We start from the raw sequence: 25,855 nt of genomic DNA on the forward strand, positions 1-25,855 counted from the left end.
TTCAGAGATATGGATTACCTTTATTCCGTAATCAATTTTGTTACTAAAGAACACAAACTTTGACCCATGTCGTACAGTAAATTTGAGCAGAAAACTCCAGACGTTTCTCAACGTTTTAGATGCAGCTCACACAGAGTTCAGTGCTCACTGTACACGTGTTTGAGGTGTGGGGAGTATTCTTAAGAAATTACTGCTCGGAACCGAAGTTACAAACATTTATAAAGACACTGGTGTATTAGCCACTGAGTAAGGCAGAAACCTTGTTCATCTTTATAGGCTGTGATCTGCTTTTCACTAATTAGAAAAATAGTGACAAGAGCAGCAGCTTGTTAACACAGGCAGGAGCAGTTCCAAAGGATGTGGAATAGAAGGATGCTCTGAAAGATGACTGAAAATGATGGCAAAAGAACAGCAAGCACTTCAAGTGCTGAATGCAGACAGAAGGAAGGAAACCTTCCTTCTCATTAGTTTGCTATCCGGTTTAATTAGATCACTCCTCACCAAAAGAAATTCTTAACAATACTACACTGTGGTCCTCGACTTCCAGATATTTCGTTTGCTATGTGCCATACTCGGAGTGCAGTGTCTATTAGCAGTGCCTGAACAAATAGACTTCAGCTTCTATGTACAGCCTCTGTTCATTGAACAAGGTAATTGTACTCCGTAAGAGTTATAAATTCCTTTCAAAACCAGAAAACATTTGCAGACTTCAAAGGCTACAACAGACTTTTTGATGAGCACATCCTTGAACTTTCAACAAACTTCTCAACAAAGTATAAAACTACAACGTGAAAAGACTTATGACTACAAAGCGACTTACAGCAGGTCCCTGTTGTCTGCTTATTGCCTTTACAATGTCTGCGGCCACCGAGTTCAGTCGCTGGCAGTGCCATCACCTAGCAGGGGAATTACCGGCATCCCCCTTCTCTGTATGGTCGGAGCTGGAGGCAGCAGCAGAGGGAGGTCCCTCCTCACCGTGCCTCAGGTTCTCCTCTGCTTCTGGCGCAGTGCTGGCACGCAGCAGGTTGAGGTACAGCAGGTCGTCCTGCAGGCAGACTGGCAAGGGCAAAGCCCGGATAAACCGGTCAGATCGCAGACGTTCACTCCCCAAGATGGAGCGGATCTCAAGGCGGCAAAGGTGAGACAGGGAAGGAATGTCGGCTGAAAAATGACAAAAGGCAAACAGGGAACAACATCATACACCACTCGTCTACAGGAACCTGCTTTAGACAGATGCTCCCGGTGTGAAACTCCAGTCTACCAGATACTGAGATAGAATTCTTGCCTGTGAGGGATGCTTTGCTGCTGGAGTCAGAATTTTGGCTACAATATTAACTGCAATCATTTCTGCACCTGCTATACTTATCCTTCTAAACTGAAATTAAGAACTTTACAGGATGCTGTATTTTGTAAGCCTGAAGACCTGGAGGTCTGAACATCACTTCTTGAATCTTTCAGCACAAAACCATCGCAACTGTTGGAGTTGGAAGGGACTCTTAAAGGTCACCTAGTCCAACTCCCTGCAGCTGTAGACACAGCTCCATCATGTGCTCAGAGCCCTGCCTAGCCTGACCTTGAGTGTCTGCAGACAGAAGGGGCACCACCACCTCTCTGTGCAGCCTGTGTCAGTACCTCACCACCCTTACTGTAAAAAACTTCTAATATCCAGCCTAAATCTCCCCTCTTTGGGGAGAGATGGTTAGCAACCATTTCCCCTTGCCCTAACACAATGGTTCCTGCTGAAAAGTCTGTCCCCTTCCTTCTTACAGCCCCTTCAGTTATGGAAAGGCCACTCTCAGGTCTCCCAGAGCCTCCCCTTCTCCAGGCTGCACAGCCCAGCTCTCAGCCTGTCCTCACAGGGAGGTGTTCCATGCCTGGGCTCATTTTTGCAGCTCTGCTCTGCACACTCTCCAGCAGCTCCATGTCTCTCCTGTACTGAGCACTCCCCATCTGGTCGCAGTGCTCCAGGTGAGGTCTCACAGCACAGAGCAGAGGAGCAGATCCCCTCCCTCTCCCTGCTGGCCATGCTGCTTTGGATGCTGCCCAGGATGTGTTTGGTTCTCTGGGCTGTGAGGGCACAGTGCTGGCTCATGTCCAGCTGCCATCCATCAGTACCCCAGGTCCTTTTTGGCAGGGCTGTGCTCCATCCTTACATCCCCAACTTGTACTGATAGTGGGGGCTGCTGCAACCCAGGGGCAGACCTTGCACTCAGCTTTTTGAACCTGAAGAGGTTCACCTGGGCCCACTGCTCAGCCTGTCCAGGTCCCTCTGATGGCATCCCATTCCCCATTCCCAGGCTGCGTCCATTACACCACACAGCTTGGTGTCATCTGCAAACTGCTGAGGGTGCACTTATCCCATTACTGACGTCACTGATGAAGATATTACAGAGCAGTACTGACCCTGAGGGACGCCTCTCATCACTGACCTCCATCTGGTCACTGAGCCATTGGGCACCTCTCTTTGGGTGTGATCTCACACCCAGTTCCTCATCCACTGAACAGCCTGCTCATTAAATCCTTATCTTTCCAATTCAGAGAGAAGGATGTTATGGGGCACCACACCAAAGGCCTCACTGAAGTCCTGACAGATGGTATCAGTGGCTCTTTCCTTGTTTACTGATGCAGTTATGCACCAAGAAGGCCTGTGGGTTGGTCAGGCAGAATCTACCCTTGGTGAAGCCACGCAGGCTGTCTCATATCCCCTCCTTCTTGCTCCGTGTCTTAGCACAGTTTCCAGGAGGATCCTCCCCAGCACAGAGGTGAAGCTGACATGTCTGTAGGTCACCCTTTCTACCCTTCACTGAATTATCTCCATCCTTCATGAATGCTTCATTGTTAATTTCTTGTGTTCACTCTCAGGACTAACTCATCTCAGTTCAAGAACTTCACACTCTCCACAGGGGAAAGCTCCAGCACCACAGCTGGCTTGCCTGCCCTGACTGATCTTGCCTCAAAGAATGGAAAAGCAAAAGCTTTAAAACTTTTCCCCCTTTTTTCTCTGTGTGGGTTTGGTTACTATTACTGTTCATAATAACAATAGGTATAAATACATTAATGAATAACACAGTAAATATCTTAAGTGTATTTCATATTAAATATAAGCGCATAAATACTTACGTTACAAATGTGTTCAACAATCTGAAGGAAAATCTTATTTAGTAACACTAATGTAATTCGGACATTCTCATAATGATGGCAGCCCCTTTTAAAGAAGAACATGCTTTAAGATGGGGCACTGAACAAGGACACTGGAGCACAGCTTCTCCATGCACACTGAATGCACGTCTCAGTGCAACCCTGTCTGCTGGAGCTGCTGTTCTGCTGGGTGAATGCAGCGAGCACTGGTGTTCCTGGACAGTCTGCTAGTGATTCTGTTTGGCTGACCACATTTCAGTTATAGCAGTAGTAAGAAACTCCTAGCTTTACAGTTATTTAATATGATGATTTAGAGAGTATGTATTTTAATTACTCTCAAATGCCTGCAGAACAGGGCAGAAACATCATGGGAAACACAGATTAAATTAAAAAACAAACTCAGTGGGATACTGTCTAGAAAATGTAACCAAGTAACGCTGATCACCTTCCCTTCAGTCTTCCAAGAGGCTAACCACATCATTTGAGGGATGTGGTTACAATTCACAGTCACTGCCTGTATTTCATAGCGTGCACATCAATATGAAGTGGAAAAGATAACCTAGATTGAGAACACCTACCTGAAATATGTGAACTGAACAGCATAATGAGTAACATCCATACAAACGTGGCTTGCTTGTTTGCTTAAGGTAACTTATTTCTTCTGCCCAGCTTCTGGACAGGCAGTTTTTATTGACTTTCTTTGTGTGACCTCCTTCACACAAAGAGCTGTTTCCCACTTACATCCTGGAGACTGCTGTACACAGAAACCTTTTTTCCTCATTGTTTTGCTTACCAAAATGGCTCTTGGGAGTCCAACTGAACTTCTCTTTGTAGTGTACAAGGTCCTCCTCTACAGCTGGAGGAAGCCTCTTCCAGTTCGTAAACTCCAGAATGAAATTGAGGGTATCCTCACTCACAGAGTGAATCCTGAGTAACAGAAACTACTGTGAAATATCATCTTACACAGTAGTGCAAGTATGTTAATAGAAACAACACACAGAAAGTTTTCTTATTCTCTAACAGATTCTTCATTTACATTTTCCTGTTTCTGTGCTTAAAACATAAGAGAAATTCAAAGTAATTTTGATAGCATGACCCTTTACCAGCATAATTTTATCTTCTTCCATTACCTTTTTTTAAGTCAGTCACACTGCAAGGGAAAAATACCTGCTCTCAAATATAAGCTGATTTTCTAACAGGCAGTGCTCTTCCCTGCACTGATTTCTTACTTAATTTGCACCTAAATTTGAGTAAGGTGTCAAGGCACAAGGACATAAAAGGTGTTACTGTCACATGTGAGGAAACAGAAGTCAGAGTACCTGTATTTAACCACTTAAAAACACATCAACTAAGTTTGCAGTTTGAAACTCTCCTACCAGAGATGTTTATGAGCACTCAGAAATCAGTACAATTTACACTCTAAACTTCTAGCAATAGCTGACAGAGGTTGAAGTAACAGCAAGTAAAACAGCTGCTTTAGCACTACACATGATGAACAGCTGTGCAATTTCACAGCACATCTTCTTGGCTAGGTGTATAAAACCCTCAGTCTTCATCTGAATGGAAATCTGAGTATTCTGAACACACAAAAATGCCTGGAAAAAGTAGCAATACGACGGGCAGAAGCAGACATGCCATGCTTTACATATACTCCTCTACTATTCAACACAATATGATATCCAAGTATCATGGACAGGAGAAAAACAACATAGAAAAACTTCCTAATTTTAAATACATGCCTAATTCTGCAGTGCCTGATATAAAGCATTACCAAGCACTTACTTACTTGTGGATTTTACCACAGTGTTTTGTTTAAACCAACCTCTAACTATCCATTTCCTCCTCTCCCACCCCTGGGGCAGCGTCACCTTACACAGATTTCCCATCTCTCCCAATCTCTTTCTCAGTATTTGAAGTTCTTCCTACAGTTACTGTATTACACATACTAACTCAACTTGCAACAAAATTTTGGGGGATTTTAAGAAACGCTTGAGTGTAACAATTGAGAATGGATGCCATTCTTCAGAGCAGCAGTCCTCAATCTAACCTTCTTCCTAAAAGAAACCTGTTCTGCTCAACCCAGCCACTAGGCATTAATCTTTTATTTCAGAGTTTCTATTACCCTCACCATTCCTGAGCGAGGCACAGCTCTTGCGCTGCCCTCTGAACGCATGTGTTAAACAGCATCAGCAACAGCTTTACAGATGAGCATGCACTAAGAAAACAAGGCAACATCATCTGCTTACCAGAATCTGTACAGTAAATTCACTGGATTAAAGCCAGCCAAGAGCAGATAAGGCAGCCATTCCTTGTGCATATCAAGGGCTTTAATTGCACAGCTTAGAAACTCTGGTAGCTCTTGGGGAGAAGGCAGCGGACAGCCAATCTTCAACAAGCGTCGAAACAAAGTAAACTTGTCATGGTACAGGCAATATCCCAAATTCATCCCACGCAGGGTGATCCCGTGGTTCAGAAGAATATCAACTAAATTAAAAAACCTATCAACAGCACACAAGGAAGAGGATATTCCATTAGTTTTTCACAGGAGGCATCTGTTAGTTCACTTCTTGCCGCCGAGAAAGCAGACTGCTTTACCATAAGCCCCTCCGCCTCCCCTCCCCCAAAGAAAAGTCCATCTCTCCATGCTGACTGCAATTGTTTCTAGAAAGCATCAGTTTAGAGCAAATCTGGTTCCTGTGTCTCTAATCCTTACGCTTCACACATTTGTCCCCTTCGTCCTGAAAGACGAACAACGCATGGTTTCTTCCAGTTCTCAACTCTTCACAGCAAGCCTTGGTGATAAACAGATGCACCCAAAGTCATCGTTTTTATGGGCACCTGTAGCACAGAGCTACTGCCACACCACTCAACCACAACAAGCTGTGTGCTTGTTAGGAACAAAAAGCACTCTGCTCACCCCCCTTGGAAACGTCATGCGTGTAGGATGCACAAGTATGTGAAAAGAGCAAAGGACTGCGCTGCTGAACTCGAGGAGCAGCCCAACATTTGCAGTGTTTAAGGGTTTACATGCAGCTGTGTTTGTGGGAAGCTCTGCCACCCACTGAAATATTGCCAACATTTTAAAATGTGTTGCAATTCTGTTTGCTTTTTAATTAAAAAAAAAAAACAAAACAAAAAACTTCCATTAAAATAAATGTTATCATTATCAGTTATAGTAGGCACAAATATTCATATGTATTCAGCAAGGATTATCCCAGCCAGGCTAATTCTTCTAACAGCTTTATCCAGGAAAAAAAAAAGTACATTACCTTTAGACCACCATTTTAAATCAAAGTAGGCTTTCTCCTAAAAAGCAGTTTCTCAAGTTGGCTCTGCATGCCTGTGTTCAAGCCTCAATTAGTGACAGCAATCGGGGCTCATCCTCTAAACTTAATATTTGGCTAAGAAAGTTTGTAGGTGATGAAGTAAGGTATTGCTTAAATTGGTTACTATCCTTTAAAAATAAAGGATTTGAGAGCAGTCACACATGGAAGACAATCAACAAGAACAGAAAAAAATAAATAATGAATCACAAATCTAAGCTGGTCCCAAGATTCTGTTTTAAGATCAACTGGATAAAGTGCATTTTAATGTCTTGTAATAGGGGTTGAACAAAACTCACAACTACCCCAAACTCATGAGTTTAAATGGTAGCATAAGCAACAAGTTTTGATCCATACACATGAATCATTCCATTAGAATCTCAGTTTTAAGAAGATTTAAGTCTTTATGAGATACATTTAAAGGAGACTCAATTGAAATGCACAGCATTACAGGTCTATACAAAGCTCAGCACTGCCAAGAAGTAACAAACATCTGATTCTCCATCTTGCTTTGAGCTGCATCAGTACTCAATCCTCCAATTGCTTTATGGGAGAAGGACAAAGTGAGCTCAGGGACTGCTACATCTACACCTCTGAGTTAACAGCTCACTACCCCACAGAGTAATTTCCCATGGAAAAATGAAGAAGCTTCATTACTAAAGGAAAAACTCAGCAACAGGGGTTTGAAAAACACCTCACATGACACCATATGTACACTGACTCTAAGTACAAGACAAGCAGACAGAAAAGTAAAAGACTACTTTCCAATAACTCATCCTCACTGAAAAGAATCTAGCTGATTAAGAGTCCCCTGCATTGAAGTTGTGTTCCCAGAAGACAGAGACCTGTCGATAAGGCCTTCTGAAAGCACAAGAGCTAGACTGCAGTTATGTTGTACAGGAGTCAGAGAGCCAGGCCCCCCCATGGAGCCTTCAGCAACCACCCCACACATCTGCCTGCTACTCACAGTTCAACTCTGCCAGCTCAAGAGCTGAGGAGAAAGGCCAGGAAAACCCTGCACATTTAATGAAATAGTTATAGTCCAGTGGAGTTATGAATAATTCCAGAACATAAGATGTGTACTTACTTTCTTTGGAAAATCATGCACATAGGTGATCTGCAGCTGAAGGTTGGGCACTCTTGAGCATCTGGACTGTAGCCTTCTTTAAGTAACATTTCCAAGCATTCTTTATTTCCACCATATATTGCTGAATACACGGGGCTCACTTTGTTTTTTTCTTTGTCACAAATCCGATTGGTAATTGGTATCAGCAACTCTAATATACTGCAAGGATTTTAAAACAATATTTATTTGTGTGATCTTACACAATAACGAAGCTTCATACTTACACTTATTTTTTTAAATCATCATTCCAACTCCAGAAGAAAACCCCACCTGTTTCTTCATTACTCAGTTTGCTTTAAAGAAGAACCATGATCACAGACACAGACCAACAGCAGTGTGCTTCAGCACACTGATGATGGGCTGAAAGAACTGCCCTGCCACAGGCAGACTTCAGAGCCTCTAACAAATCGTGCCCTCTTATTTGAGGAAGGCTGGCAGTGCGCTTTAATTTGAATGAGAGATATTTCCTATTATCCAACAATCCTTTTTACAGAAACAGAGTACCTCTGGCAGAAGCCAGACTCCTATGAAGCCTGAAAGCCATCTGAGTTGCAAATAAAATTAATATTTACTTCTGTTCTACAGTAATCATAGAGATACTGAAGCAGAAAAATCATTCAATTTCTTCCTTCATGCCTGCAGCCCAAATCCTTCCTAGCCAATGAGGATCACTGAAAAACCCTTTGTCATGAGAATTTACTTCCTGCTCAGAGATTGCCAGTTCCTCTGCAAAAGCTATGAAGGCAGCATTTGATTTAAAGATATTTCTAGCATTGGCAATTTTGCCAACCCATCCTCTGTTCCTGAGAAAATGAAGAAAAATCAGCTCGACATCTACCAGCCTCCCCTTCTCATCAGTTTGAGAAAAGGCACCAGTTTGACAACACTCCATGACAGCTCAGCTGAAGAACACCTGTTATCAGTGGTTAAGACTGAGCACCTGCTAATGATCCAGCAGTTAGTGTCATCATTAATAGATTTAAGTCATACAGGTGCAAAGCACAGGGATTCCTGACAGATGCTTTTCTCAGTGTCTGTTATGCCACCAACTTCTTAACACCCTGGATGGAAAAGTGACTTCATTTATTATTTGCATACAATTTTTTCCTGCTACTTCACAGTTGCAATGGTAATCCTAATTAAGAGCTGTACAAGAGATGTATAAATCATATGCAATTGTTATTTACATTTAAAAAGTAATATGGCTACTAAGGGAATTAGTATCCAATTCAGCACAGTGTGAAACCTTCTAAACACATCCAGTTACAGACTGACCCAGATTAAATGCTGGTTCTTTGCTGTTCAAAACAGATCTTCACTTTACTGGGACTGCTAACATGTTTAAAATATGAAAGGAATTTGAAATTCCAAGCTACAAATCAGCTTGAAAACTCATTTTCCTTTCTCGTAGAGATGAACATCGTCTTTGTTGGCAAGGCTTTTATTACCAGAACGCTTTCTCTGAATGAACTTTAACCACCTACTTTTTATGGCCCATCTCAGCTGCTGCGTGAATAGGCAACTGCCAGTTATCCTCATTGCAGTAGAGATTTGGATCTGCCCCTTCTGATAACAGCAGCTCCACACACTTGACATGGCCCTCCTGCGCAGCAATCAGCAGTGGAGTGGCTCTGTCTTTGGCCTGGCAGTTGATGTCTGCACCTGACAGAAAGACTTCAGGTTACTTGGTGTAAAACAAACAACGAATTAACAAGTAATTGGCTTTCAGGGAGTGACTTTACAACACAAGTCTTTTCCACAGCAGTAAGGAAACTTTTTAAACAGTCCGTGCATTAGCATTAACTTCCCCAAATGATAACAAAAGTGCTGGAGGAAAGGCAATGGCCAAGACAATTGTTTGATTGCAATTAATTTTTAAGTTGTTCTCCCCTCGTGTTGGTAGCTCTGTTAGCATGCTTCCTCTGATTAGGTCAAGGCACCCTCAGCTTTAATAGCTAGGCAGTTAATTCTGGCTGTGAGGATACATGCACTTAGATACGTGACAGTTACAGACTGTGTGGATGAAACCCCTGCTGTCACTTTATCACTAGAGAGAGGACTCTTCATTAGCCTAAACAATGTGCCATCAACTACTAACACAGTGCTAGTGAAGGTCTTCTGAAGACTAGTGATCCTTCATCACTCCATAGTTGTACTATTTCCTACTATCACTTGATGAAAACTACACCAAGTTACTGAAACAACTTTTAATCAAGAGGATGTTGCATCTATCTGCAACTGATATCGCATTTAAATAATTAAATGTGAATTTATGAAGTGCAAAAGTAGAATTAAAATCGTATCTGATGACAGGCATCTGATGTAAGCTTAAGAACAACAAAGCCCAACAAAAGACTGCTGTTACCATGGGATATAAGTGTTCTTAAGCTCTCCAGCCTTCCATACTGAGCAGCAACAAACAGTGGTGTAATTCCAAAGTCATCCTTACACTCGATGTCTGCTCTTTTCTCCAGGAGTATTTTCATTATCTCAATATGTTGCTGAAATAAATATTTTTGTTAGTAACAAAGAAAAACTGATGGGGAAATGACATCATCTGTGTTCCCCCCACACTCTAAGCAGAAATAAGAAAAATGCAATCTACTCGCCATTCTAAAGATATGTCAGAAAAAGTTTTGGAAAAAATCTGAATTCATTTTTTTTCACATTTGCTCATTTGCAAATGGAAATTAATTTATTGGAAACATTAAAGTAATATATTTCTATCCTGGAAACAACTCTTATATCTCACTGATGAGGAGATACTCAACAGAACTTTGTCAGGAAATATTACAACACATTCACTTCCCACATACAGTAAGTGAGCCAGGGAATGCATGCAGTATTAATAATACTTCAATTAATGCTTCCCAACATCAACATGTCATGAGTCCACTGCAAGCCCTTTAGTATTTCTGGCTGTTAAGGTAGGTTAGGAAAACATCACCTGATCAAAAGACCAGACCTATGAATTACTGCACAGAATACACTAGTTACATGCCAATAGCATGATGTGCTTACAGGTTACCTGAAATGCAGCTTGGTGCAAAGAATTCCACCCAGACCAGGAATGAGATCCTTCAACGCTTGCTCCATTTTGGATCAGAAACCTTACAACATCTGCATGCCCATTTTCAACAGCTTCAAATCAAACAGTAAAACAAAAAATTCAACAACCTCTTATTAAAGAACTCTCTGAAAAACTCAGGCGGTCTCATCACTAAGTTCCTGACACAACTTTCCTGATTATTTTATACCCGTTTATATTTGCTTACTTCACTTTTACATTTAAAATGCGGGAACAGAGGTGGGAAATGGAAATTGAGTCACAAAATTTCTAGTTGGACACGTTAGAAACCCACTGCCATTGTGCTGAGACTGACAACAAATGCAGGTTTCTCTCCAGTGAAGCAGAGGCAACTCTGCAGTAGGCACCTCACTACGTGACAGCCTCTATAGCCGCCTCAACTTAAGAAGCCCATTGCCTACATTCCAACAGATTGCCCAAAACTTAAGCTTTCTTTAAAAAAGTTTAAAACTTTTAACACCATCGATATGAAACTCGTTCACAAGGCGTATTTTTAATCTACATAAATTAATTAATGAATCCTACTATTTAGTTTTTCAATATTGCTTTAAGGCACAATCTGTAGCAGAACTTTCTTTAAATCAGTGGTGTCTGGATCTACTCCACCTCTGAGCCCCAAGACTACTATTTAGGCTACAAAAGCATGGAATATGACAAGCAGAGAATTAACTCTGGAGGATAGCACAGCTTCTCCCACATAGCAGTCACTCTGAGACTTCAGAAAAGCATCACCTAGGAAGAGGGCGGTGTTTGATTCGGTGGTAACTTGGTCAGGATCAACTCCAGCTTCCAGAAGAACCCCAACACACTCCAAGGACCCACAGCGTGCAGAAAGGTGCAGTGCGCTCATCCCTTCAAACGTCTTTGAATGTATGTAGTCATCAGATGGAGCTACAGATGAGAACAACGAAAACAAAGAATTTAGCAGTAAGTTAAAAGCACAGTTCTTAACTTAAAATATTCGAGGTACTGAAATGCAAGGCCTGCAGTGTATCAGTTATCACTGGCCATGTACAGGTACTTGCTTTGGACTGAGAAGATAAAGTAAAACCAGCTGTCATTCACAGACCATAACGCTGCCATTTTTTTCTTTACCACATCCTGTCAATATCTATGAAACAAACTTACAAAGGAACATGATAAACGTATTTAATTTATATTTTACATCACTGGGGAGTTGAGCTGCAAGTTGAACAATTTCACACCATTTCTCCTCACCTGCATTCATTAGCAGCCTCAGACATTTGCTGGAATTGTGAGCTGCTGCCTCATGGATTGGCATCCAGCCCCTGTTGTCGGGGACATCAAGGCTGTATCCCTGCCCAATCAGCTTCTGCAGCACCTTAGCATTCCCTTCTCTTGCTGCAAGTCCCACAGCAGAACACCGGTCGGAATACGCCTCTGTGAAATCCATCCTTTACTAATAAGCCCTGCAGTGGGAAGGTGGGAGAAGAAATAAAGGAGAAAAAAAGCTTGTTAGTACAAAACACACTGAAATTACTACAGTACAGGGCCAGAAGCACCAACTGTCCAGGCTCCTTGTGACTGACAGCCTGGCCGTGAGCCAGCAGCGTGCCTTGATGCCAGGAAGGCCAATGGGGTGCATGACACAGAGCGAGGCCAGCAGGGCGAGGAGGTGATCCTTCCCCTCTGCTCTGCTCTGGTGAGACCAACTGCCCAGCGGGTGGGGGCAGATCTTTGCAGCGCTGTGCAGGACAGGACAAGGAGCAACAGGCACAGCCTGGGGCACAGCAAGTCGCACACAGGCACAGCAGGGATACTCACCTGCCACGGCACGGCACGGCACCCCTCGCCGTCACTGCGCGCTGCGGTACCGCCCCGCAGCCGGGCGGTGCGGGAGGAGGAGGCACGGAGGAGCCGCCCCGCCCCGCCCGCTATGCGCATGCCCGCCCCGCCCCGTCCCGCCCGCAGTCGGGGCAGCGCGGCGGGTTGCGGCCATGTGGGTGTTCGGCTACGGCTCCCTCATCTGGAAGGTGGACTTCCCCTACCAGGAGAAGATGGTGGGGCGCATCCGCGGCTACAGCCGGCGGTTCTGGCAGGGCAGCACCGACCACCGCGGCGTGCCGGGCAAGGTGAGGGGTCGGCCGGGTTGTGTCAGCTCCGCACCCGCGCTCGGAAGGGCCGGATGTGCCCGGGGCAGCTCCTCGCCGCGCCGCACAGTAACGTGGCGGCGGCCGCCGATCCGCAGCCCGTGCCGGCGGGCCGCCTGCCTTCCGCGCCCGCTCGGTGCTCTGTCGGGGCGGGTCTGCCCATAGAGCCGCGTCCCGCCGAGTGACGGCCGGCCGAAACGCCGCTCTGGGGCGGCCCTGAGGGCACCGGCTGCGCTCTGCACCTGGGACTTGTCTGCTGGTAGCTTGGCAGGGCACCTGATGCTCCATCCTGCCGCTGTGAGGCACCGAGGACGAATACCTCCGGTGTCGTTCGCTGCGGCAAGATGCGCTTTGGAATGCTCCGAGTTTTAATTCCTTCGTTCTGGTACTGCTTGGTGTGGTTAAGACACTGGAACGGGAATAACATCGCGTTGCTGCGGCCCTCCCCATACAGGGCTAAAGAGCTCAGCAGGCACTAAAGGGACAATAGGTGACAGAAGCGCCCAGCAGGTTAGATGAATGCCTTTGATGTGGCAGGACTGCGTTATTTACAGCTGCAGATGCTGCTCACGGTTGAGTCATCAGAAATGCGATCGCATCATAAATGTGTAGGATCCGATACTTGGTACTTGCTGACAACTCACTGGCACTCGGTGCTGCTTTAAGTCGGGTGGAACGGCTTTTCCCCAAACCTGCGCCCTGCTGACACTGCTCTGAAGCCGGGCTGGAGTTAGTGAGGGCACCCCTAGCAAAAGCAGAAGGATTCTTTGCTACACGTAGCTCGGAAGGAATTTCAAATAGTCCTAACCAGCACTGATTCCTGCCTCTGGCAGAAGGTGACTTCTGCAGTGCTTTTAGGTACAAGCACACTGAGTGTTTCCCTGCTGCTCTCTGAGCTGGGAGGACACGGCACGTGCTGTAATGCTGGCTGTACAGCTGAGTGCCTTCTTAGCAGGAGCCACCGGCCATCCTTTTCCAAACTCTGCTCATGTGCGTTGCAAAAATTCTGTTCCTCTCTTGCATCTCAGCAGATCAAAGAAACCAAACCAAAAGCATTGCAGAGTTGTTCAGGTGAGGCCTAAAAGCATCATCTGCAAGCCTTCAGTAATTAGGATGCTGGGCTTTAAAACAAGATTTAAAAAAATCAATAGAGAAAGTCCCTTTCTTTGGACTTCAGAAAGTCATAAATCCCTCACAGGCCAGTGTTCCTCTCTTTCTGTACTGCATTACCTTCTGTTGGGCTAACTGAAATTCAGGGCGATAGCCAGATTGTGTTTGTGTGGATTCTGGAAGTCTTGCAGAATGGCTGTGCCAACTCACTACCAGCCAGTGCATCCTTTGTTCCAGTTAGCTCCACGGTTTGCATTTGTGCCCCCAGTGCAGGTCATGCCCAGAACCATCATCCGCAGCCACAAACAGCCTTAAAACAAAAGCCCTACAGAGGCTCATGCGCTGCTCTGTTTCTATTTAGGAATAGTCTGTTATTATTTATGCTTATTGATTAATGCATTTTGGTTTTGTTGATGGAAATGCTTAGCGTTAACAGAACACACTTCCTCAGCACCAACACGTTAATGCCTTCTGGAATTGCTCAGTCCACGAGTTGCTGCTAATTCCAACGCAAAGGGCTCCCTCACTGCGTGCTGAGGAAATGCACCAGAATTACCAAGGCCTGATGATCTCTGCTATAAGCCATTAAAACCTCTAACATCAGGAGCAATGTCTCTTGTGGGTGAGCTATTAGAGAAATTGGTCCTTCAGTACTAAAGCATTTTAAAGAAGAGCAGTGAAATACTAGCCAGCAAGTTAAAAATGCCCTCCTGAAATCACAGGTTGCTCCAACATTCCATGGTCAGCACAGCAACAACATACAGAGCACTTTGACATACAATGGCTGCAAGCTTTTAGTGCAGAACTCAGTTGGCCCTGTACTCATACACTGAACTGCTTGGCTGATAACCAGTTAACCATCTTCTTATAGCACAAAGTGATGTTTTCATCATCTTGTCATTGGCTCAGAAAGACCTGAATAACAGTAAGCACTTCATAAATGGCAAATTCAAACGTCCTAGTCCAAACTTCAGAAAAAATGGCAACAAAAACACAGTTCTACACAATTCACACTAAACTCCTCAGACTAAAACCTAGGGGATCAATAAACATCTATTTAATAGAACATAACCAAAGCATATCTTGGTACTTTCCCTCCTAAAAGTACATTTCCGACCTTCCTAAACCTCTTCTAGTAAGGCTGGCTTTCTTACTTAGCAATGGTTTGGTCACCCATTGACTTCCCACTGTTTCCAAATCCTTCTTGAAGCATGATAGTCACTTTCTCTATTCAACTGCAAAGGAGGAAATACATTAAAAACACCAACATTTTCTTCTTCCAGTAACTAAGCACATAGCTTGGGCTACCATAATAATCCAGCTCTTTCTGCAAAATAACCAGTTTTCCACGCTCACAGACTGTATTTTTAGCCTCCATGTGTTTGAGAGAATCTCTTCCAACAACACCAGACTAACCTGCTGTTCCTCAGGCTACCTTAAAAATGCTGAATTCTTAGCAATGCAGTGCTCTAAGATAGGTTGCAAGGCTCACTGATTAAGAGCTCCTCAACGAACTTAAAATTCAGGGCATAATCTCACCCAGATGCATTAATTTGAACAGTTTTAACTTTTGGCAGCTCTCTGAAGAGCCCCAGACGTGCACAGTGTGTCTGCATTTGCATCTAGGCCTGCTCTGTACAAGAACTGTGTCTCAGTGCAGCGCCAAGTTAGGACTGCAAGTTTGGTTCTGCCCACTGCCCTGTGTTCTTCATTCTTCTGCAAGCCACAGGAACAGCACTGAAGTGCAAACACATTCAAGGGCTGAAGCATGAAACCACTGTTACTACAGCACAGTTTGACCAAACTAACAGCTTGCAGCAGCAGCCAGAAGGGCAGTTGGATGGCTTTTCTTTACAGGCCCCTTCTCCCAGCTCCTGCCCACCTGCTGTAGCTGCCCAGTGCCCACAGTCAGGCAGTGTCAGTGTTGGAGACTCTGTACCTAACCTTTGGATGGGCTTGGGAAAACAAAACCCTAAGGAAATGTGATGACATGATTGATGAAGCTCCAACTGCCTGCTGCCCACTGTTAACCCCAAGGGACTCCTATGTGTTCTCTCTGATGTGGGGTTACCAAGTTTATAAAAAATGAGTGATTCAGCTTAAGGTGAATTCATTTTAAGATGAAGGGCTTTTACTTGTTAACCATGAAGTGGAGAAAAAAGGTAATCAAACTAAAACCTTTTCTAAGGTAATGTTTCCTCTTTATCCCATCCTATTTTTGTCCTCACATGCCAAAATGAATCCATTCTTCTAACAGTAAACATTCAGTATCTTCAGGCTCTGAGCAGTTTCATGTAGCATTCAAAATAATCTCGTGTAGCAGTGGAAGACCTTACTTCTGTTTGCCTTTTTAATTTCATAGGACACATCGGCTAGACCTGAGGAACTGCAAGCTGTGCAGAACTGACAGAAGTCCCTCCCAGACCCCTGACTTAGGAGATCATTCAAGTTCATAGTAGAGCAGAAATCGTTTTCATTTATATTGTATAGCTCGTCATTTCCAGCTGTGTTATTTTCTTTACTTAGCTTGCAGAGGTAATACTTGTGGTTCCACAATGCTGTTTGGTTTACATAGTTCCCCACAAACCAGTCAATGTAACGAGTAAGCAGCTTGTTAAGCCTAAAATACTTAGCAAAATATTTGATCATTGCAAGTTTCCATCTGTGAGAGACAACCTAGCAGGACTTTACTGTTATTGCCCAGATGAGATCTGTTCAGATATACTGTACAGACAGACAGTGGTATATTTAGCCTAACTCAAGGTGAACCCTTCAGCACTATTATTAGTGCAGCGTGTTAACTAGCTTCTCTTGAGGTTAAAGCTGAATGACAGCAAAACAGCCCCAGGTGATTTATTGATTGAGACTGTTCTCAAATGGCCTCGGTGAACAGGTAGCTGTGCCAACTTTTCCCCCCAAATAAACAGCCATTAAGATGCTGAAACAGCTTATGCTGAATAAATAGTGCCTACAGTTGATGGAACATGGCTCTGCAAAAACTAAATTTTCTATTTTCCTTCTCAGGAAAAGAATTTCTGTTCTTCTGAGGAGTCGGTGTGGGAGAATACCAGCATTGTTACTGTGTGAAAGAGAGTACAGACTGAGCAAAGAGAACTAAGTGCAGACACGTCAATGAAGCTATGATAGAGGAGTTGTAAAAAGACTGAAATGATAGAGTGCCCAAGGGCCAAAGTTAGCTGCGACTCAATGAAAGGCCTGCACCCACACACACCGAGTTCTGATCCTCTGCCTAACGCCCAAGGAAACAAACTTCTATCCTAGACTACAATTGAATGAACCAGTATCTCTGCTTTCCCTTACGTAACCAGACACTAATCCGATGCTAAAAACAGCAATTCTACACTACTGATGTAGTTCCTCGTAGGGTTTTACGCTTTAAGTTGTTATTTTAAACTTTATTGAGGAGTTGGTCTCTGTGATCCTTGTGGGTCCCTTCCAGCTTGGGATATTCTGCAATTCCACAGGTTACACATAAAAACTCAGCTAGCTGTAACTTTCCAAAAACATCTGATTTGCAGGGTGCTTTTAAACTCAGGAGTTGCCATAGTGCATAGTTAACATTTTCTAAGATTGTTAGTGCAATCCAAGGCAGCAGTGGTAGCATCTTGCTTCGTTTAGCCAGGCTAGATTTCCACCTGACATCATTTGCTGTGCCTGGTAAAAACTTCCTGTAGTGAAGGTTCACCTCCTTGCTGCTCCAGAGAAAACACGGCGTGCTCCTGGTGAGGAGCAGCATGAGAGAGGATGGGATACTGCAGATAATCCTGCACTAATGCATTACTGTCACCAGTCATTTACAGTAAAAGCTGCTGACTGAACTAACAAGGATTTTCATTTAATTTTAGCCTGGAAGAGTTGTGACTCTGGTTGAAGACCCTGAGGTACAGTACTCCTGTTCTGTCTCTATAGTATAGAGACTGTCCTATTGTGTTCCCAGCCCGTGTAGTAAGTCTCTATTAATTTTTGCTTCTCTACAAGCCAATAATTGAATTATCTTTACTGAAATGAAGCGTTTTCTCAAAATGACTTGAGAGTTACACCAACAACTCTTCATTATTGCAAATAAATCCATCAGTCTAAACTGAGCAACTGAAAATAGTTTTGCTCTACTACTAAAGGTGTACTGTAAAGTATTTTCCTAAGCAGTCACTTCAGCTCTCCTGCTGTACAGTGCAGGTTTGTTTGCTTTCAGTGTATGCATGGTGCTGAAGATGCACTGGTATCAGACATCAGATGGTGTGTGAGAGCCATCATCTCAGCCTCCCAAGATAAAAACTGAAACAAATTAAGGTTACGTCACAGTGATTAAAAAGATTCACTTGCTTTAATTTTTGCTACATGGATAAAATGTTTAAGGAATGCTACAACTGTGTGTTTGGTTTTTACCTAATACTGTAAAATTAGCTCAGAGATAGAGGTAAGTTTAGCAGTAATTGTAAACTTTGACTGTTTCTGCAGTTAGCAAAACCAGCAAAATGCAGTGCACTGTCCCTCATTGTGATTTTCTGTACCTTTCTAGTAAGGGTTTTTTTCACATTACAGCACTGCTGGGTACCATTATGTTACAGACTCCTATATAAACAAAGAATGGTTATGTTTGTTGTCACTCCATTTCTATTGTTAAGCAAACTTACTCGTTGTCATAGAAACTTTTTTCCCCTTAGCAAACCAGTTTTGTTTGGATGGGTTTTTTTCCCCTTTTCTCCAGAATCTGGCACAGCTCACACAAACATCAAGTGATATGAATGGCCTGTACTTCACTCTTAGCTACTCATGCTTACAGTTTCACATGGCCATCTCACTCCTGAGTCTCCCTTCACAGACTACAGCCATTATTCCACTGCACACACACCCAAACGTTGGTGGCAGTGGTGCTTTCATTGGCAGTGCCAGCCCCCAGCTCCACGCCAGCTGTGTGGCCTGCAGCAGTTGCACTGTGCTGTCTGGAAACATCTAGCTCACAGTTATTTTAATGTGCTCCATTCAAATCTCTGTGCCAGTTAAAAGGAAACCAAGATGAAAAGGAACACTGTATTCCTTGTCAGATTTCTGGCTTTTAATTTCCCATTGTCTGAAATAGGATTTGCCTCCACTGAGAGCAAAATGAATGAAGTAGTGATGCTTGTATGCACACATGAATGTAATGGATAACAAACCACAAACATTTTCCTGTGCTGCATCAAGCAGACAAAACCGAAACAGACAGCAAACTCAGATCTCACTCATTTACCCATCTAAAACTTTCCAGGAATATATATATATAACTCACCACAGTTAATGTTCTCAGACATTTTACTCACAAAGAAGAAGAAATATAGAGACTTACAGAGGTGGTGATGAAATTTGTCCCAGCAGTGTTTGCTGTGGAACTAGCTATGCTACACCTCATTGTGCAAACTCAGCTTTTTCTTCTTGGGCTCAGTGTCAGCGTGGCAGCATTACTGCTCTCATACTGCCAGACCTGTGACAGAAGGGACAACCTACCCTTAAAAGTGAAACACAGACAGGACTTGATCAAAGTTCTTGGAATTTGGCCCTGTTCACAGTTCTGATTTTCACTGCACTATTTCTGTGAGGTCGGGAAGATACTTGATTTCCTTTCTGTCAGCTCTCTACTAGACAGCGTTCAGAAGCTCATGAAGGCTGTCTGTTATTTCAGATTTAGTTGCAACAAGAAATTGTTTAAGAAAAGCCTCAGCATCAGGAAGAACAGCCCTCTTGACTCCACGAACAGTGTGAGAAATAGCTATAAAAAGACTGAAAATAGAAGAAAAACATTTGAAGCGTTTTGTCAAAGTAAAACAGAAATATACTCATTTCCGAGTACGCTTTCAAACCCTGCTTGGGTTTTCTTTTTGTGTCCTCCCACAGGGCTGCGTGTGGGGCGTTGCTTACAGACTGCCAGCTGGACAAGAATGCGAAGTCAAGGCGTACCTGGACTTCAGAGAGAAGGGAGGCTACAGGACGACGGCGGTGGTTTTCTACCCCAAGGACTCGTCAGTCAGACCCTTTGATGTGCTGCTCTACATCGGCACTCGCGATAACCCCAACTACCTCGGCCCTGCGCCTCTGCAGGAGATTGCTGAGCAGATCATTGGTGCCGTCGGCCCCAGCGGCAGAAACACGGAATACCTGTTTGAACTCGCTAATTCTATGAGAAACCTCGTGCCAGAAGATGTAGACGAGCATCTCTTCTCCTTAGAGAAACTAGTAAAGGAACTCCTGGAAAAAGAGCAAAACCTAAACTGCCTATAGAAGAACTTCTTTCGGCGGTATTGCTTCATCTTCAGAGGAATGGTTTCGTTGCACAGTGGGTATGTGACTTGGAGGCATATTGCTCTGTACTATGCTATCTTATTTATTGAATATTGCATTCAAAAGAGTAGTTAGTCATTAAAACGTACTGTTTTAAAAAACATTCTTTTGGGAATCTATAGAAAGGGCAGCAGGGGAAGCGTTTTAGGTTTGAATTTGGTATATTGGTATTTTAGCCAAGGATTACATCTTTCTTTACAAAAATCACCAGGGAACCACTTAAGCCTCTCCGTTACTTCAGGTTTAAAAAAAAACCTTCACAATATTTTTTCCGACCAAAATCTGCATTCACTTACAACTCCCGAGTCATTGAAGTGATGGTTCTTCCCAATTCAAGACCACCAGCGTGGAGCTCAGCGCAGCAGAAGAGAGAGATGTGAAGTACTTGTTGTAAATCGCAGAGTGAATGTGTGGTGGAACACTTCCACCAGTGTTCAACTTCACGGAAATTAAGCTATTCCACTGCATCAGTGACCTCATCCCATAGATCCTAGCTTGTCCTTAGGCACAGAGGATAAAGTGTTTCAGTGGTAGGAAAATAGTCTTTGCCCTTGGCTCATTATGTCATGCCCCTGAGAAGCGCAGCACGGGGTACTCTGACATCAACAAGCCATACTGTATCAGTGCCTTATTTTTGTTCTTCAAGGTTAATATCAAGAGTAAGTCTAAATTATTGGAACCAGCTAAGAGTATGACTTGAGCCACAGTGCCAGAACGTTCAGAAACTCAGCTCTGATAACTGCCTTTAGATGCTGATGCAATTGCACGTCTTAAAAATTCACCAGTCTCTGAGGATACAGTTTAAGTCAGCAATTTTCAAGCAGCGTTTCAGGGATTTGACACAAAGGGCCATTAAGAAAGGAACCCCCTTTTCAGCCAACGGACAGGCGTTGTATGGGCTGCCAGTCAGCCAAGGTTGGAAAGCCCCCAGCTGAGGCCAGTAGCCTTACTTTATGCAAAACAGAGGTAAATGGAGCTTCCGTCCCCACGACGACTTGTCTCGCTTCTCAAAATCTTACTTTTGTGAGTTTTATCAAAACGTATTTTTGTGTGTTAACAAAATACCACGTAGCATCAGGTCTTGTCATACAGGGAATGTGTATGTTTAGCAGTAGTTGAGAAGTCTATTTATTTTGCATCGGTACTTGCAAAAAACATCTGTTTCTACCATACAAGTTGTGCATTTCCTTTCTTTGCATTGTCCTGTTTTATGTTTGTAATTTCTCAAAAATGCTAAGGTTATCAGAACAACAGGCTGCTGTTATTTCTCCTGGCCACCTACAAAAGTCAAAAATAGCATTTGGAAAAGGCACTTGGACAAGTAGTCTGTAGGATATTACATTTCAAACCCAAATTCCAGATAATTAGACCATGCGAGATATGTAGCCAAGAAAGCCGTATGTTTTAAATACCAGGTTACAAATTCAGCGTGCTTCTGGCATCTCTCACGCATACACTCATTGGGGAAAAAAAGCAGATTGCTTTTTAGAATCTGCTGTTTAATGGTTGAATGCTGCCATTTTAAAAGGACACAGCAGGGTCTCACTTGATGGACGACTCTAACCTGCAGAAGCAAACCTTCTGATCATATCAGTGTTAGAATCCTACCTAGCGAGGCCCCATTCTTCCTTGAGTTACTTGCAAACTGCTCTGGGGGTCTTGATTCTCCACTGCACTGTGCTGGCTTAGGATTGATACAACTGAGTGGAAAAGCAACCCTGACTAATGCACCTGTAGGGCAGGACAGAAGGGTGGTCAGGACATCCAGGTGTCTGTCCATAATGGCAGTCATTCAGATGCCTGACAAGGTAATGATACCAACGTCTGAGTGACTTTGCACACCAAAGACTGACAGTGACAGCCAACACCCACATCAGCACCGATGAACACATGCCATTAACACATGCATTTATTCCCTCTGACTTAAAGAACAAGTCTGAAGTGTTAGGGGATACTCAGCTGCTACTAGAAATGTTAGGTATGATTTATTTCACCAATACGTAAGCGTTCCTCCTTCAGCAAAACAAAACCCCCTTCTTTTCTTGTGCTTGCCTCGGATACAGACAAGCTGTAGTAAAGTTAAAACATGTGGAATGGCATGTCCACTTGATGCATTTTGTAATTCTTTCCTCCAAAGCTTATCTGTGTTCCTCAAAACAGGGCAAGGGATGCAACACGCTCGCTAAGGACCCAAAAACAATGGTGGTGATTCTCTCTTTGAAACTATCTTTAAGTACTGTGTTGGGGCATTGTGCTTATGTATGGCTCTGCACTTTGTATCTTTAATTATATTCAGGACGTTGTTGGTTCATTTGCTTTCCAGATTCATAAAATTTGCAATAATATCTGTAATGATACATTCCAGTTTGTGCATACAACTTCAATACAATAAAATGCATCACCTTTAGTAATGGTGTTGGAGATAGAAATTTCCAGTAATGTTATATTTAAGAGGTATCCAGTAATAGGATGGACACCACTGTGTATCTTAATAGCATCTGGTTATAAAATGCTGTTAGATATTATGATGAAAAATGATGTGCACGAGCTAGCTACCACTATGCAGTAATAAATGATGCCAACATGAGCAATTAATTAAAGCACTGGAAGCACATCCAAGCCACCCTGCCGACAGCTTCAGTCACCAGCACAACCCCGGTATGCTTTCAGATCTGTTACCCACCACAAAATTAATACATGCTTTCTGTATGCCACACGCTTACTTTTCTTCCCTCCTTGATAGAATCAAATCTAAATTAGTGACAAAAGGATACGAGATGTCTGTTAGGGCTTAATATACAACCGCCCATGCAATAAGCCATCTCTAAACTGTTTCTGACAGTCCAAACGTTTCAGCTGAATGCCAGGCTGCTGGTGTGCAGGGGGATGCTGGCTGTCCACACAAGCAGGCAGCAGCACAGCAAACCACCAGCATGGCACTGTATCCTGAATTTCTGCTGTGCAAGGATATGATTTGTGTAAGGTCAGAGAGAGACTGTTCCTCAAGTATTTAGGCTTCTCTAGCAGTCTTCTGCAGAAGCTTGACTTCACCCATACCCTCATTTCAATTGCCAGCTACAGCAGCTCTTACTATTCCAGCTTCATTCCTTCAGTATTCTTATACTACAATTATTTCCTTGCTCCTCTGTCTTTTTCTTCAGGTAACTTTCCTTCTTCCTCTCCTTTATCTCAACTGTCTCGCCCGCATCCTTCTGGTTTTTACAGCCTATGTCTTCCCTCCTGGCACCATGCTCACATTGTACATGCATTTTAACTGGATTAATTAATTCCCAGCCAAACTTTAGCACATGGTTAACAGGAAAAAAAAATTACACTTCAATATGTGCTTAAATAGAATACAATAGCACAGCTCAAAGGTATTTGCTAGACCTGTGACCGCTGCTCAGACAGACTTAGCCATCTCACCTACATTATTTCCATCTAGAAATTGCTCTTCTTATCAGGGCAAAAGTTAACCAAGGGCATACAAACCATTTCTTTGAATAGTTTGGGTTAACTCAGCTCACTTTACCAGTGTACACACAGACCTACATCCATCCATCATGCTGTCGGCAAGTATGGTAAGAATGGCCTGGAACAAACCACCACAAACCAACCCACACAGCAGCCAGAGCTTCCTTTTTGCATCACCCCCTTCCTTGTCTTTACACTCCTCACACCTACGTGAGCAGCCTGTCAGGTCCATCCTCTCATTAAACATTTAAGAATTTATTAACAATTACTGTATGCTACCAAAACATTCCCATCATCCCCCCATTATGTCCCTTCCCCAGCTGCAAGGCAGATGGTACACTGCCCCACATTTCTCCTTCCTCCAGCATCTCCCATTTTGGCCCAACCGTGTTTCAACACTTCAGTCTTAACTGGAGATAAAAGCAAGCACTTGCCTCATATTTGCCTGAGCATTAAATAGGGTTATTTCTTTGATCTCCCAAGCCTATCCTGTGTAATAGAAGCCTTGTTGGAGCTACTTGGGGGACAAAAACAAGGATTCTGTGACACAACCAAGCCAGCAGTTACACTGGTGCTCCCATGGCTCATTTTACTGATGGGAACAATGCAGGGCAACCAGCAGTTATGGCACTAACAAAAAGTGCACACTAACAAAAAGTGCACACTAACAAAAAGTGCACACTAACAAAAAGTGCACACTGCCCTGTGCAGAAGATTCCTTGTGCTGTACCTGAAGCTTTAAGCCTTCTAGTACAAGGATCAACGCTTCAGTAGATTTCTGCAGTAGCAGATATTTGGGTGGAACTATCAGGTAACCGTTGGGTTCCAAGGATAGAACACCTCCCTGTGAGGACAGGCTGAGAGAGCTGGGCTGTGCAGCATGGAGAAGCATCCCTCTCTCTGTGGGAGACCTGAGAGCGACCTTCAGTATCTGAAGGGGCTGTAAGAAGGAAGGGGACAGAGTCTTTAGAGGGATTTGCATGACAGGACAAGGGGAAACGGTTTATAAAAGAGGGGAGATTTAGACTGGATATAAGGAAGTTTTTGACAATAGGGCACTGGCACAGGTTGCCCAGAGTGGTGGTGAGTGCTCCATCCTTGGAGACACTCAAGATCAGGCTGGATGAGGCTCTGAGCACTGATGGAGCTGTGGCTGCCCCTGTTCAGTGCAGGGGAGTTGGACTAGATGGTGTTAAAAAGTTCCTTCCGATTTCAGTGATTCTATGATTCTAGTTGAGTAACAGTGAGGTGTAAATAAATGGCAGTGGGTCTTTGCCCACACCAAAACAATGAAGAAGAAATTCTTATAAAAGAAATATATGAATTGCAGCCATTCCACGCTTAATTATAACCCCGTACAAAGTGTCTGCCTTCCAGTTTCCAGGCTTATTCTATGTGTACAGCAACGCTGACTGGTCTGTCACAACACACCAGGATGCTCCCTTCTGGGACCTGGATGAGAGGAGCTGCAGCAGAAGCGGAGATGCTGAGAATCATAGAATCATGAAAGTGGAGAAGACCACTGAGATCATTCAGTGCAACCCAATCCCACTGTGCCCGCTGCCCACGTCCCTCAGTGCCACATCCCACGGCTCTGGGACTCCTCCAGGTGACCCCACCACTCCCTGAGCAGCTGTGTCAGTGCAGAATCACTTCTGGAGAAGGAATTGTTCCTAGCAGCCAACCCGAACCTCCCCTGGCACAACGTGAGGCCATCCCCTCTCGTCCTATGGCCGTTCCCTGCCAGCAGAGGCCGACCCCGCCTCACACAGCCTCCTTTCGGGTCGTTGCAGAGCCACGAGGTCTGCCCCGAGCCTCCTCTTCTCCAGACCGAACAGCCCCGGTTCCTCAGCCACTCCTCACCACACTTGTGCTCCAGACCCCTCACAGCCCCGCTGCCCTTCTCTGGACACGCTGCAGCCCTCGGTGTCTTTCCTGCAGTGAGGGCCCAGCGCTGAGCGCAGCACTGGAGGTGCGGCCTCACCAGCGGCAGCGCGGAGGGCCGCTCACCTCCCGCCACCAACGCGCCTTGACACACGCAGCACTCACCTCAGGGCCGGCGCGGACTCCCAACTGCTCCGTCCGCAAGCGCAGCACAGCGCAGACCCCGCCCCGCTTCGCGGCCGCCCCGGATGTGGATGCGGACGCG

General features: G+C 44.1%; 2 protein-coding genes across 5 annotated transcripts; one reads left to right on the forward strand and one right to left on the reverse strand.

Moving 5' to 3' along the window:
• ASB3 (ankyrin repeat and SOCS box containing 3) lies at positions 1-25,829 on the reverse strand. Of its 2 annotated transcripts, none has more exons than XM_042812258.1 (10): positions 25,756-25,829; positions 11,894-12,105; positions 11,408-11,566; positions 10,616-10,728; positions 9,953-10,088; positions 9,072-9,249; positions 7,549-7,746; positions 5,385-5,636; positions 3,932-4,065; positions 1-1,161 (listed from the first exon to the last, which is right to left on the reverse strand). In XM_042812258.1, exons 2-10 carry the CDS (start codon positions 12,087-12,089, stop codon positions 893-895), a joined length of 1,635 nt encoding a protein of 544 aa, XP_042668192.1. In that variant the 5' UTR covers positions 12,090-12,105; positions 25,756-25,829; the 3' UTR covers positions 1-892. The 2 variants fall into 2 exon arrangements, with proteins under 2 accessions (XP_042668192.1, XP_042668201.1); XM_042812267.1 differs by lacking the exon at positions 25,756-25,829 and adding an exon at positions 12,461-12,517.
• CHAC2 (ChaC glutathione specific gamma-glutamylcyclotransferase 2) lies at positions 12,603-20,257 on the forward strand. Of its 3 annotated transcripts, none has more exons than XM_042812273.1 (3): positions 12,603-12,768; positions 17,763-17,798; positions 19,789-20,257. In XM_042812273.1, the coding sequence occupies exons 1-3, from the start codon at positions 12,634-12,636 to the stop codon at positions 20,170-20,172; spliced, it is 555 nt and encodes a 184-aa protein (XP_042668207.1). In that variant the 5' UTR covers positions 12,603-12,633; the 3' UTR covers positions 20,173-20,257. The 3 variants fall into 3 exon arrangements, 2 of the variants coding, with proteins under 2 accessions (XP_042668207.1, XP_042668216.1); XR_006167730.1 differs by having other exon boundaries at positions 12,707-12,768; positions 17,763-17,862; positions 19,789-19,875; XM_042812282.1 differs by lacking the exon at positions 17,763-17,798.
• Positions 25,830-25,855: the final 26 nt, after the last annotated feature.

This window comes from Centrocercus urophasianus, unplaced genomic scaffold (assembly GCF_019232065.1).
Source record: "Centrocercus urophasianus isolate 14NV4802_14NV808 unplaced genomic scaffold, USGS_Curo_1.0 seq_10, whole genome shotgun sequence".
Classification (NCBI taxonomy): Eukaryota; Metazoa; Chordata; class Aves; order Galliformes; family Phasianidae; genus Centrocercus; species Centrocercus urophasianus.